The following is a 14,304-nucleotide window of genomic DNA, read 5'->3' as shown; positions in this document are numbered from 1 at the left end:
TATATATTATATATGTGACAATGGGAATATATATATATATAATATAATATAATGACTCCATAATACAGGACCTCTAAAGCAGTCTAATAAAGATGTCCACTAAGCATCCTAAAATATCTCTTTGATAAAGTGTGGACCACTTTTATATGTAAACGTTGCGAAATGCGATGTAAACTACTTCATGACACACACTTTCTAGTATATTATTGTCAAATCTACACAACACAAGCTCCAAATTAATTCCCAGGGAGTTAATTCATTTTGCTGAGCTGTCGGGGAGCTCAAAATTCAATTAAATAATTGCTGTTCTAACTTCTTTGAAAAATTCAATTTCAATTTTTAGACAATTCTGAATTATTATATTACAATATAAATTATATCAAGGAGGGAAAGAATGAAAAGAATTATTATTTATGCAACGCGAAAAAAAGAGAAAAGAAATCGCGGAAATAGTGCGAGAAGAAAAGCGTGATAGTCGTATCAGATCAACTGTTCTTTACTTTTTGTAAAGTTCATTTTTCTCTTTTTTTCAACTTGAAGAAAAAAGAAGGAAAGATGAATCAAGAAGTTCAATTAAAAAGAATATTCTTATTACATCTCGATATTTCAATATCAATTCGAAATGTTTTAACAATTTTTGAACGAAAAAACGATTAATCGAAAGACGAAAATTAATCAAAATTGATGATTAAAGTCGATAACATAAGTCTTTAATTTTATCGATCGTGGATAATAACACGATCTTTTTTTTCGATTGTAGATAACGATGGACCACTGCTATAATGCCATACTTCAGGATATTCCGAGTTCAGCAAAGTTCAGATTTCAGACAGAGCGTTTGTATCAATTCGAGAATGGTCAATGATCGTAAAGTAAAAGTCCGTTCGAATTGTATTTAGTTTTTGTATTTCAGTAACATATAACGTTTCTCAATAAGGCATCAAAATGATGATGGACTATTTTGTGACGAACAATTCCTTAGCACCCGCACCCATGGGGATACAAAGTACCGCGGGTGCTGTGCCCGTAAAGAATGATAAAGGTTAGCTTATGTTTGCCAAAATGAAAGATTTATTTAACATCCGTTTCAGCGAATCTCACAAACGTTTTAAGATTAAAAAAATAGTGCATATCCCTTTCTATCAATACAGATTAACTTTTATTTTAGTTCAATTTACTCTTCATCTTTTTTTAATTATTAGATTTATTAAGAATTAAGAAAAAATGAAGTGTCATTGAAGCATGATTACAGTTTAATTACTTTATTAGTAGAAATAGACAATATTGATAGAATGTAATTATTTATTCTTCAATATTAAAGAAAATTTACAAAATAATATATAATTGACATTTTTGTTTATTAGTCCTGAATTCTGATACTTTCATGATTTATACATATGTTTTATTTTTATTTATTTATTTTAATATCTATTACAAATCGTATATTTATTAAGAGATTTGTAAATTATTTATGTTTCGCAGTTAGATTACAATCATCTATGCGCAATAGTGATTAACAAACAAGATATTTAGAATATATTTGAAGATACAGAAATATATAGAAATATATAGAAGATATAGAAATATTTGGAGATACAGAACATGTCTATGAGAAGACACTGAGAAGATATTTGTTCTATTTTAAACATCTTTATTTTTATCTTATTTTAAGAATATTTAATTTATCTTTATTCTTATATATAACATTTATGATATTACTTAGGTTATGATATTACTTTTCTGTGCATATCAGCATTTCTAAAAAAACTGTTTATGTTTACAGGAGAGTTGTCTATGAAGAAGGTGAAGGTACATCGTTATGTTTCTGGTAAGCGGCCAGATTATGCAGCAGTAAGTTCAGATGAAGAATCAGAGGATGAGGATTTTCTCGAGAAGCGTGTGCAAAAGGGTTATGACGACGATATTGGCGCAGATATTACTTTGCATCCGCATATAAAAGGTAGGGATGAGGATGATCCACGTTTGCGAAGATTAACACGCCAACAAAAGGAAATACCAACTGAGGTACGCGCGGAGAGGCACAGACATATTCACGAGCCCGAGCTTATCGAGATCGAATTAGAGAGAACGCGAGAAAGGATCAAGTTGGAGAGTTCTGATTCATCCGAAGATGAAGAACTATCGGATTCGGAGATAGAAAAACGACGAGAGGCCTTGAAGCAGCGAGTATTGTCTAGGAAGGAAACGGAGGAGGAATTAATACAGGGAGAGGAAGAAGATAGATCAGGAGAAAGCTCAGAAGAGAGCTCGGAATATGAAGAGTATACAGATTCCGAGGAGGAGACTGGACCACGATTAAAACCTGTATTCGTTCGCAAAAAGGATAGAATCACGGTGATGGAAAAAGAGAAAGAGGCGATGCGGCAGAAACAAGCGGAAGCTGAGGCAAAAAAAGCAGCTGAGGAACGAAAAAGACAAACTCTGAGAATGGTGGAAGAGACGGTACGAAAAGAGACGCAGATGAGCAATAAAGGTAATACCGAGCAGGAAAGTAAGCTGAACGATGTTTGTACTGATGACGAGAATGATGAAGTAGAATACGAAGCTTGGAAGCTGCGTGAGCTTAAAAGGATCAAACGTGATCGCGAAGAAAGGGAGCAGCTTGAGAAAGAACGTCTAGAAATCGAGCGTATTCGTAATATGACTGAGGAGGAACGAAGGCAAGAGGCACGATTAAATCCTAAGATGATCACCAATAAAGCGGCCAAAGGAAAGTACAAATTCTTGCAGAAATATTATCATCGTGGCGCGTTCTACTTGGACAAGGACGATGCTATATTTAAGCGCGATTTCTCTGGCGCGACTTTAGAGGATCATTTCGACAAGACGATTTTACCAAAGGTCATGCAAGTGAAGAACTTTGGCCGCAGCGGAAGAACCAAATACACTCACTTGGTGGATCAGGACACGACGCAGTTTGATTCACCTTGGATATCAGAGACAGCTCAAAATCTCAAATTTCACAATAATCAAGCGGCGGGGATGAAGCAAATATTTGATCGACCTTCCTTGAAAAAGAGGAAACCTGAGAATTAAGTGTGTAAATACTATATACTGCATTTCCTTATCTTTTTATTTCACTTTTTTTTTAATATGATAATTACATAAACATTCAATTGTAACATCGAAATATTTTTTTTATGAATACATAAAATCTTTCAGTATGTATTTGACAAATGTATAATTATTGAAAAGATATTCTTAAGATACCTATATTAATATACAAAAACTGATTTGTATCACATTATTAACTATGTTCTGTTCTATATATATAATCAGCATGCATACAAACATATAAATCTTAGCTGTAGATATTGAAGATACATAACAAAGGAGGAAATGGAACTTTTTATACCCAAAGCTCTTGTGAGTATTGAATTCCACATCCAGAATTCGGAATATTTAAAAATATATATTAATTTTTGACAAATTTAAAAAAATTTTGGAGTAATTTGACAAAAAACAATATTTGATTAAGGTATATATGTATAAATATATTTTGCATATATAACAAAAGATAAAATATTTATGTTTTGAAATTCCTCTCTCCTCCTCCGTTTGAATGATTCCAACCCAGAAAAGTCAAAAGTCTTCGTATACATAACTTCTATCTAATAGATTTTTATTTCGGAAGTAACTGAACATATTTAGTATCTCTAAAAGACAGGATCTTACAGAGAAAATGGCACGAAACATACATTTTCGTATTTGAAATGTGTTTGATGTAAATGATGAGTTTCATCATACTTTGATAGGTATCGCCGTGTAAACATGCTAATCAAAAAGGATATACGCGATAGCCACACTAGGAAGTACTGGATTATAATTAATATATCTCCATGTACATTTACGCACAGTCTTGCTTTCTTACAGTAATTTCGCAGCATCACTTTCTCATTTTTGTATTATATTCTTTTCATTGTACTTTATTTTTCTTTACTTATTTTAATGTAGGTCTTTGGCCTTAGGCCTAATTTTTCATTATGTTGTTAATTTATGGTTAAGCTTAACCAGAAAATGAAAAATGGAACCTTAGAGATCTTAGAAATCCTAGAATAAAGATAAACGCTTTTTCTATCTATATTAAATTAAAAAATATGTAAAGCAAAGAAATTAAAATATTTATAATTGCTATGGACAATTCAAAAAATCATTGGAAATCTGAAATTTATTAGATATATTCTTATAATACAAATTTCATGCACTTATAACACATCAATTATCGATTGACACAAAAAGGAAAGTTTTTGAAGTTAAAAGCAGGAAAGAGATATTAATCGCCATTTACGATTCATATCTATTTTTTTACATTTAAACATTATTTCTCTTTGAATAGTTTGATCCACTATAATTACGTTCGGTTTGGACGCTCACGCGTTTTAAGAGCTTGTAATCATCATTCTGTCTTTCATGAGACGTAAAATAAGGATAGAAGTGCTGAAAGCGCTTCTTCGTTCTCTAACCGTCCAGATACACGAGTCAAGTCAAGTTACATTGTCGCGATAAGATATTGTATGTAATAATAAATAAACATTGTTGTTTACGAATTTGAGTTTCCTCCAATACCTATATTTATTATATGTAGCAATCCGCTACATAATTGATCCAAACTGAACGCAATCTCCAATTGCAATAATAATAAAAATCCAGGCAAGAAGGAATAGACATTGAAAATCGTGCACTAATATGATTAAAATTAATTTACATTATTATATAATACATTATTATACATTATTATATAATAGAAATACGAGTTTTCGATTGAGACGATTAAAATCGGTACATTCTTGAGATATTAAGATCTCTTACATGAGAAAAATCATTTGTATTATTTTCCAAATTTCAGACTCATATGTACATACACACGTGCAAAGCTAATTGATTCAAAGTTGGCTTTCACAATGCTTTTTTTCACAACTATATATATTTAAACTAATTTAAAATAAAATAAAAAATGAAGCTGAATATTAGATTAGAGCTATATTTATGCAAAGATATTTTGTTAATGCAAATATTACATAAAAATAAAAATCGCTATAAAGCATGTAAGCGCAAGAATATAAGCATATATAAATGTGTGCGCCCGCGCAAATGTTCGATAATTACAATTACTATCACTTATAAGTATCCTCCAAGTCACATCACAGCATTTATAATTTAACATTTAGATTGGATCCTACATAGCATATTAGGCATTACATTACTTAAATTAATTAGATGTTTATATAGTTTAACTTTAAAGATATTAAAAGAGGTGGAATTATGTCTCAAGGAAGACCATTCCAAAGACAAAAAGAGGGGAAGTGGAGGATAGAAAAAGAGAAAATATATGAATCAAATCAATATAATATAGTTGATTCAATATTAAATAAATATAAATTTACAAAATAATTTTTGGGATTTCCCGTATTTATTTTTAAAAGATTTACATTTTATATTATATTTTCAAAAATTTAAATCTCTAAACAAATCTTTTTAAAAAAAGAAAAAATATACGCCAAGTGTATAAAAAGATATCGAATATTACATTCTTCTTAATTAAAAATGGATTCGAAATAAATGCAATTAACCAATTTCGTATTCGTAATATTCGATACCTTTATGTACTTGATGTATGTTTTTTAAAGTTAATAAAATTTTACATTCTTTACTAAATCAGAAAAACATATGTTCTTTTAATCATTTTCAGTGTTGAAAAACATAAAAAATTTTTTAATATCTTAAATTTAAGAGAATTTTTTTAATTAGCGCATGATTTTCTATTGCCCGGATTTTTATTATTATTGTTTTCAATTACAGGCAATTTATTATTTTTCATTTTTTAAATTATGGTTACATTCCGAAATATACTAATCTTAGCTCGAGACACTTTAGCCGGTCTTTTGATGATATTAAAAATAGATAGATTACATTGAGAGTACAAATTAGTTCGATCCGTTTTTTTTGTGTTCAAAAATGCATTTATTTCAAAACAAAAAGAATGAACAGATCAATTAAACTATTGTCCATCGCTGTCTATTACTTTTTCCTATCTCTCAGGCAATTTTCGAATTCCATCTTGAAAAAATGACTCATCTTTGGAGGCGATCCAATTTTGGAGCCAATTTTCGATTTCTGCAAAAGAAGTGAATCGACTTGCCTTCGGAACAACCAGTAATCAGAAGGAGCAATGTCTGGAGAATACGGTGGGTGCGATAAAACATCCCATTTGAACGTTTCCAAATATTTTTTTATGACTTTAGCGACATGAGGCCAAGCATTGTCATGAAGAAGAATAACTTTATCATGTCTTTGCTCGTATTCCGGCCGTTTTTCTTGCAATGCTCAAACGAATTAATTGTAGCCGATACCAATCGCCCGTAATGGAATCGCCAGCTCATAGTAAACAAGACCCTTTTGGTCCCATCAGATACAGAGCATGATCTTCGAATCATGAATATTCGGCTGTGGTGTTGATGTTGAGGTCGACGGCAATGATTGACCGGGCTTAGCGTAGTATTTTTTCTTCTTGGGATTATTGTAGAATATCCACTTCTCATCTCCAGTCACAATCCGTTGTAAAAAACCTTTTCTCTGTTGTCTTTGAATCAGCTGTTCGCAAGTGAAAAATCGCCTTTCAATGTCTCTCGGTTTCAGTTCATAAGGCACCCAATTTCCTTGCTTTTGAATCATTCCCATGGCTGTCAATCGTATAGAAACGGCTTGTTGAGTTATCCTCAATGATTCTGCAAGCTCCTCTTGCGTTGACTCTGATTTTCTTTGAGTAATGCCTCTAATTCTTTGAATTTTTTTGGCTGTCCAGAGCGAGGCTTGAGATCTTCAACGCTGAAATCTCCATCCTTGAAACGTCAAAACCATTCCCTACATGATTTATCAGTTGGAGCAGTGTCACCATAAACTTCGACAAGCATTCGATGGGTTTCAGCCGTACTTTTCTTCCAATTAAAGCAGAAAATCAAAACCTCCCGCAAATGCTGCTTGGTTAACACAAAATTTGACATTTCAAACACAGTAAAAATCAAGGTTTTTGTATGAAATTCAAAGCGATATAAACTGAATATTATTAGCAGATGTTTAACCTCTCTGAAATCGCCAAAATCAGCTGTCATTATAAACCATTCACAACATGGAGCAATCTTTAGGGAAACGGACCGAACTAATTATTTGTATTCCCAATACATACGTCACAAATAGATTTAAAAGTAATGATAAAAATAATTGTACTTGTTACTATTATCATTACTATTATCATCACCAAAAAAAAAAGTAAAGTTACCAATCTGTTATCAAAAAAAATGGTTAATAATAAAAAACGATAATTTGTAACGATAATAGTAACAAGTAACTAGTTATTTCCCTGATTATATTATTAGGTGTACAATTTTGCTTCCGCCGTTTTTTTTCCGAAATTCGAGGCTTTATTGTAAAAAACTGATTATACATTTATGATTCAAAATATTGTCCATCGCTGGCCACTACTTTCTCCCATCTTTCGGGTAGCGTCGAATCCCGCGTCGAAAAAACTGGTCATCTTTTCTATCCACCAATCGATCCAATTTTTTACTTCTTCATAAGACCGGAAGTGCTGGTCAGCCAGGCCGTGTGCCATTGATCGAAACAAGTGATAGTCAGAGGGAGCAACGTCTGGAGAATACGGCGGGTGGGGTAGGACTTCCCATTTCAACGTTTCCAAGTATGTCTTGGCCACTTTCGCAACATGGGGTCGAGCATTGTCATGCTGCAAAATCACTTCTCATGTTCACAAAATCATGTCTCTCGTTGTATTGCGGCCGTTTGTCTTTTAATGCTCGGCTCAAACGCATCAATTGCGTTCGATACCGATCGCCTGTGATTGTTTCAGTCAGTTTTAACAGTTCATAATACACTACGCCGAGCTGGTCCCACCAAATACATAGCATGACCTTGGACGTCAAAATCACCGTTCTTGAAGCGTTGAAACCACTCACGACACGTTCTTTCACTAATAGCGGCCTCAGCATAAGTATTTGAGAGCATTCGATGAGCCTCAGCCGCAGATTTCTTCATATTGAAGCAAAAAATTAAAACCTCCCGCAAATGACGAGAATTTGGCTCGTAAACTGACATTTTCAATCGAGAATAACTTTATGATGCAGACACAAATCGACTAATGTTTCTATGGGATTATGTTGACAGATGCCCAAGTTTATTGTATGACGTTCTATGATTTATTTGTTTCGACCACCACTTATCGCTAAAGCCATCTATAGGAAAACGGCGGAAGCAAAGTTGTACATCTAATAGATCTGTGAAAATATGAAAAAAATAATCAGTTTTGATATTCATAAATCTAAAAACATTAACATTTATAAATATTGGGAGTACAAATAAGTTTCCATCGTTTTTTATCAAAAATTAAGCATTTATTGTGAAAGAACAGTAATGTTTTATTCAAAGTAATGGCCATCGCTATCCACTACTTTTTCCCAGCTTTCTGATAGGTCTGTGGATACTGCGTCGGAAGAACGCTTCATCTTTTGAGGCTATCCAATCATCGATACAATTTTTTATGTTCATATGATGTGAAATGCTGCTCAGACAGGCCATGCGTCATCGATCGGAACAAGTGGTAGTCGGAAGGAGCAATCATATCTGGAAAATACGGCGGGTGAGGTAGAATTTCACATTTGAGTGTTTCTAAGTAAGTTTGGACCGGCGCCGCAACATGTGGTCGAGCATTATTACGCAGAAGAATAATTTTGTCATGTCTGAAGTAGTGGGCGCGTTTTTCCTTTGAATGCTCGGCTCAATCTCATCAATTGTGTTCGGTAGAGAGCCCCAGTAATGGTCTCGTTCGATTTGAGCAACTCATAATACACGACACCAAGCTGATCCCACCAAATACACATGAGTTTTTTTTCCATGAATATTCGGCTTGGCTGTCGATGTTGAAGTATGGTCAGGTGGTCCCCATGATTTCCTCTTCTTTGGGTTATCGTAATGGATCCATTTTTCATCACCAATGACTATACGATGCAAAAAACCCTTTCGTTTATGCCTGGCAAGCAGCATTTCACATGTGAAAAATCGGCGTTCAATGTTTCTCGGCTTCAGTTCAATGGAATCCAATTTCCTTGCTTTTGAATCATTCCCAATGATTTCAAACGATATGAAATTGTTTGTTGAGTCACTCCTAATGTAAGTGCAAGTTCTTTTTGCGTTTGGCACGAATCTTCATCCAATAATACTTCCAATTCCGCGTCTTCGTACACTTTCGGCCTTCCGCTACGTTCTTGTCTTCGACGTCAAATTCATCGTTCTTAAACTTTTGAAACTACTCACGATAACTTCTCTCACTTAAGGTAGCATCACCATGTGCTTCTACAAGCAATCTATAAGTCTCAGCTGCAGATTTCTTTAAATTAAAGAAGTAAATCAAAAGTTTCCGCAAATAACACTTATTCGGCTCAAAACTCGACATTTTCATTACAAAAAAAAATATATGATGCTGATACAAAATCGCTAATATTTCAAGGTTGGTGGATGTCCAATCTTACGATATGTCGTTTTATATCAAACAATTACTATATAATAACTATAGTTTATTAGTGGCGCCGTCTTTTGCAAACGGCGGAAATTTATTTATACTCCCAACTTTACTTTTATATATTTCATGTAAAACAATCTTTAAAAAACTTAATTATTTTTCGAGTTGCAGTCTTTTTAATGCTTGTTTTGAGGCTGCACATTTAGCTTGTTTTTTATTAACACCAAAACCATGGAAGAGTTTGTCTTTACCAGCAATAGTGATTTTCAAAGGTACCATAACTATGCCAGTGCCTTTAATCAATGTTGCTTCTCTGTAATCATAAGTGTGTATATAAATGAATTGTGTGTATGTATGCGTGCATAGATGGGTATATAACATTGCTACATAATCATACTCACAGAAACTTAGGACATATGTCTGTATTTTCATGTATCACTCGTATTGGTTGTTTAGGAATATTTTTGCTAAATTCATCTATAAAACAGACATTAAAACATCAATATAGAAGCAGACAATTATAGAAACTTTTTAAATTTATTGCTCTAATTAATTTAATTAATTTAAATTAAATGCTCTAATTATGAATTCTTGATTTTACCACAGGAATTATTTTATTTTAGCATTTATATATGCACGTACGCACGCACGCACGCACGCACGCACGCACGCACGCACGCACGCACGCACGCACGCACGCACGCATGCGCGCGCGCGCACACACACGCACACGAACATGCACACACACACGCACACGAACACGCACACAATTAGAAATTTCGTAATGAATTTAAGTAATGTGTAATGGAAGCTTGATCATAAGGTAATTGAAAAGTAATGAATGATTTATTGCTAAATGATGAATTACTAAAACACGTAAAAACTAAATTACAAATCTTAAATGTAATGAACATGTGCATTAAATTCATGCAAATCCACATAAAATTTTATGGAAAGCAGATTTCATAACATTTTTTATAGCGTATATACATATATAGATATGTGTATACATATCGTGGGATGAAGTATGGCTCAATGCGAAAACAGTCGGTATCATAACGGTCGGTCATAACAAGCAGATCCAGGTTCGATTCCGACTATCACATATGTTTATCTTGTTTTATAAGAGATTGATCGAAGAAATAAGTTAAATAGATACAGATCCTAAAGTTATTCTAAGCTTAAGGATCTAAAGTTTATTTGCAACTTTCGCTGCAATAAATTCCAGCACTCACTTAAAGATACAAAAATCCTATCACTACTATATGTATATGTATATGTTAATTTACCGATTTCCTTGTGCATGAAAGAATAAATTATTTCCCACACTTTTGTAAGATTCTTGCCACTATCAAGATAAATAGCACCAATTAAAGATTCGAATAAATCTCCAAGAACTTTGGGAACGTCAACATATTCTGTTAAATTACATTCGTCCTCTTCTATTAACACGTACAGTAACTACATTATAGAGAAAAAAAAGAGGATATATCATTTTACATTTGTTACACTTGCTAAATTTGTATCACTTGCGTACCTCATCATTAACCACATAATCTCGTTCTTCTTGGAATCTTACAAAACAATCAATTATTTCGTGCAATTTTGGAGCATAGGCCAATAAAGCAGTATGCAATCCATGTCGTACTGACAAGCAAGCAAACGTTATATTATTGACAAGTGCTGATCTCAGATCAGTGAGATCACCAGGACTTAAATTAACACCATTTTCGTAAATATAACACGTTATCAAAAAATCTGAAATCAAGATGCAATGATCAAATTGCGATTTATAAAAGAATTAGGAGAGATACAAGATATCCTCTAATCTCTCTAAACATTATTATATTGATGTGTGATAATAATATTGTATCTATATGTGATACTGTATTTAAATACTATGTGTATACACAGAGTCAATATTTTTTACTTACCAAGAATAGCATCTCCGAGAAATTCTAATCTTTGATAACATTCAGTTATTCCATTCGCTGTGAAGGAGGGATGCGTAAATGCCTGAAAAATAGTGTTATTAATTACAGTTCTAATTTTATTACGTAATGAACATATACACACGCACGCACGCACCCACGCACGTACACAAAGTGTTTTATAAAATGCATGCTAATATTTTAGGAGGTAAATCTCTATACTAAAGGTTTCGTGCTGATTCGATGCTTATTTTCAGCATTAAAATAGGTTGAACCAAAATTGATACTAAACAATGAAAATGCACGAAAAGGATATAGCGTCGTGGAATAAATCCAGCTTTCAGCGTTAGATGATTCTATTCAAGACTGGACGCTACATATATATAAAAGTACATCTTTTTTATCTTCATTTTCACGGAAACGACAATATATCCTTTTTATTTTAATTTTTACAGAACGGCATTCAGAATAATTGTATAATATAACTATGAGGAAAAATTTATGATTCCTACGATGATGCTCCATCTAATTTCCATCTTGAACATTCCTAAACAACGTCTTCGCAAATCGATAAATAGAGAGAAACGGACCCACCCTAGCCACCTATTATCTCCTGACCTCAATCCATTAAGCAGATTTTTGTTTTTGGATTTAAAATCTATTATTCAAAGCCAGTAAATGTGGATGCTCTGTGAGAAAGCATACGAAATGGATTTGAAACTCAAAGAATATCTAATATTTTTTTGAACGAGTGCAAAACTTAATACTAAAGCGTGTATTGACACACGAGGCAAATACTTCAAACATTTTTTTTAATCCATAATTTGAAAACTAAGAACATATGTTCATATAACATTTTTTACTTGTTTTATTGTAATAGATTTACCTTCTAAAGTATTGACATGCATTTATGAAATATCTTATATATTCATGCAATAATTTCTTTCAACAGATTACCTGTAGCAAAAATGCTCGATTTTTAAATTTATAACCAATCTTGCTTTCTAAAGTATCAGCCCATGGCATGTGATAGTTGGGATCACCCACGCCAATTACAGGATCCTGTGAAATGCTACCCAGTAACATGTCAATCTTAACATCAGGTAGTATACCGAACCATTTGAGCAACTTTGCAGCACCTTCTATATGGTTACTCTAATGCATAAAGATATTTCTCAATGTCATAATACACTTGACGTAGCACTTAGTTACATTAATACAGTCTTAAGTTACGTCTACAGTTAAGATGGTTATATTCAGACAAACTTACTTTGAGATAAACACCAATAAGCGCTTCCACCGAATCCGCCACAGTTTTATCAGATAAGATTTGTACACCAAGATAATGTTCGACACCAGTTTGCTTATCTCCCTTATCCCAACTTAATACAGTCTGTTTCATCATATTTAATGTATCTTCACTTATATATCCGGTAAATCTCTCCATTGTCGGTATTAGAAATTCGTATAATACATTTGGCGCTACTGATTCATCAGTTAATATCTTTTGCAATGGACGGTATACCGAGTATGCAGGCGGGATAAAATTGCTACTGGGCACAAATGCATCATTCTTTATACGTCCGGGAATACCTTTCTTATTGCCGCAATAATAAAGATTCCGATTGCCAATCATCTTTCCTTTCAACGCCGTCAATTGACCCTCGTTAAATGTCGGAAATTTGTGATACAAAAATAGTGATACGATGAACTTTAGATAGGAATCGCCTAAAGTTTCTAACTGCTCCAGGTTAAACATATCTGAGCCTAATTTAGTGGTCAGCGCCTAAAATTAAATAAAATTATGATTACATATATATAATTATTTTAATTATGCGGCATGTAGGAACTCGGAAATTACATTCCCGATTAAAATTTCGTCTTGCTTACGATTATGATACGAAATTACTCAACATGAAAAATAAGCTTTCACTTACATGTACAATTTCAGTTGAATTAGGACCTTGTGAGAAAGAAGGCTCATTAGACGATGTAAGAATACTCAATGATGGTGTTGATATTATTGACCTCCGAATGTAGTGACCAATATTCTTATTCGCATTTTGCTATATATAAGCATAATCATTTTAAACATATAATTGGAACACATATAGCTATAACAATCTATTTTACCTTGATGCTCTCATCTTCTTCACAGGTTTCTGACATAAACTTGTTATAATACTGTATATCGATCATTTGAATACAGTCTATATTACGATATAAGTCCCGAGGTTCTTGGTCTCTCATGAAAGGGTTACAATCTGTTTTATATATACAAATCCCATAGAAACACAAATATTATAATAATAGAAAGTCATGATAATATTATCAATTTCTTAAAATTTATATAATATAAGGTCTATTTGCGTTATTTGCACTTTTTACATGTTCGTTCTCTCTTTCATCAGGAAGATCAACAAGACATATTAGGTATGGGAAAAAGTTCGTGGCGTTTTTCCCGTTAAATGTAATAGGAAAAACGCCACGAACTTTTTCCCGCACCTAATATTAGGTGTACAACTTTGCTTTCGCCGTTTTTTTTCCGAAATTCGAGGCTTTATTGTAAAAAATTGGTTATACATTTATGATTCAAAGTATTGTCCATCGCTGGCCACTACTTTCTCCCATCTTTCGGGTAGCGTACGAATCCCGCGTCGAAAAAACTGGTCATCTTTTGAGGCTATTCACGAATCGATCCAATTTTTTACTTCTTCATAAGACCGGAAGTGCTGGTCAGCCAGGCCGTGTGCCATTGATCGAAACAAGTGATAGTCAGAGGGAGCAACGTCTGGAGAATACGGCGGGTGGTTTTGACAAATAATA

The 14,304-nt window shown here is 33.2% G+C and overlaps 2 protein-coding genes across 4 annotated transcripts in view; one reads left to right on the top strand and one right to left on the bottom strand.

Moving 5' to 3' along the window:
- The first annotated feature begins 784 nt into the window (after positions 1–784).
- LOC108695094 (microfibrillar-associated protein 1) lies at positions 785–3,057 on the top strand. The gene is made up of 3 exons (XM_018204850.1): positions 785–836; positions 914–1,042; positions 1,784–3,057. The coding sequence occupies exons 2-3, from the start codon at positions 946–948 to the stop codon at positions 3,055–3,057; spliced, it is 1,371 nt and encodes a 456-aa protein (XP_018060339.1). The 5' UTR covers positions 785–836; positions 914–945.
- A 6,598-nt stretch (positions 3,058–9,655) lies between these two features.
- Positions 9,656–14,304, bottom strand: part of LOC108684130 (endoribonuclease Dicer) — a 15,477-nt gene continuing 10,828 nt past the window's right edge. For all 3 annotated transcript variants that reach the window (XM_018188233.1, XM_018188234.1, XM_018188235.1), the window contains 9 exons: positions 13,612–13,742; positions 13,416–13,544; positions 12,749–13,264; positions 12,436–12,633; positions 11,482–11,563; positions 11,085–11,305; positions 10,837–11,008; positions 9,949–10,024; positions 9,656–9,860 (listed from right to left, as the gene is read on the bottom strand). In XM_018188233.1, the coding sequence (XP_018043722.1) occupies positions 9,701–9,860; positions 9,949–10,024; positions 10,837–11,008; positions 11,085–11,305; positions 11,482–11,563; positions 12,436–12,633; positions 12,749–13,264; positions 13,416–13,544; positions 13,612–13,742 (1,685 nt within the window). In that variant the 3' untranslated portion in view covers positions 9,656–9,700. The remainder of the gene's footprint in view (positions 9,861–9,948; positions 10,025–10,836; positions 11,009–11,084; positions 11,306–11,481; positions 11,564–12,435; positions 12,634–12,748; positions 13,265–13,415; positions 13,545–13,611; positions 13,743–14,304) is intronic.

Source organism: Atta colombica, unplaced genomic scaffold (genome assembly GCF_001594045.1).
Source record: "Atta colombica isolate Treedump-2 unplaced genomic scaffold, Acol1.0 scaffold126, whole genome shotgun sequence".
In the NCBI taxonomy this organism is placed as follows: Eukaryota; Metazoa; Arthropoda; class Insecta; order Hymenoptera; family Formicidae; genus Atta; species Atta colombica.
The sequence above is the reverse complement of the archived record's forward strand: the minus strand, read 5'-3'. Positions and strand labels throughout refer to the sequence as shown.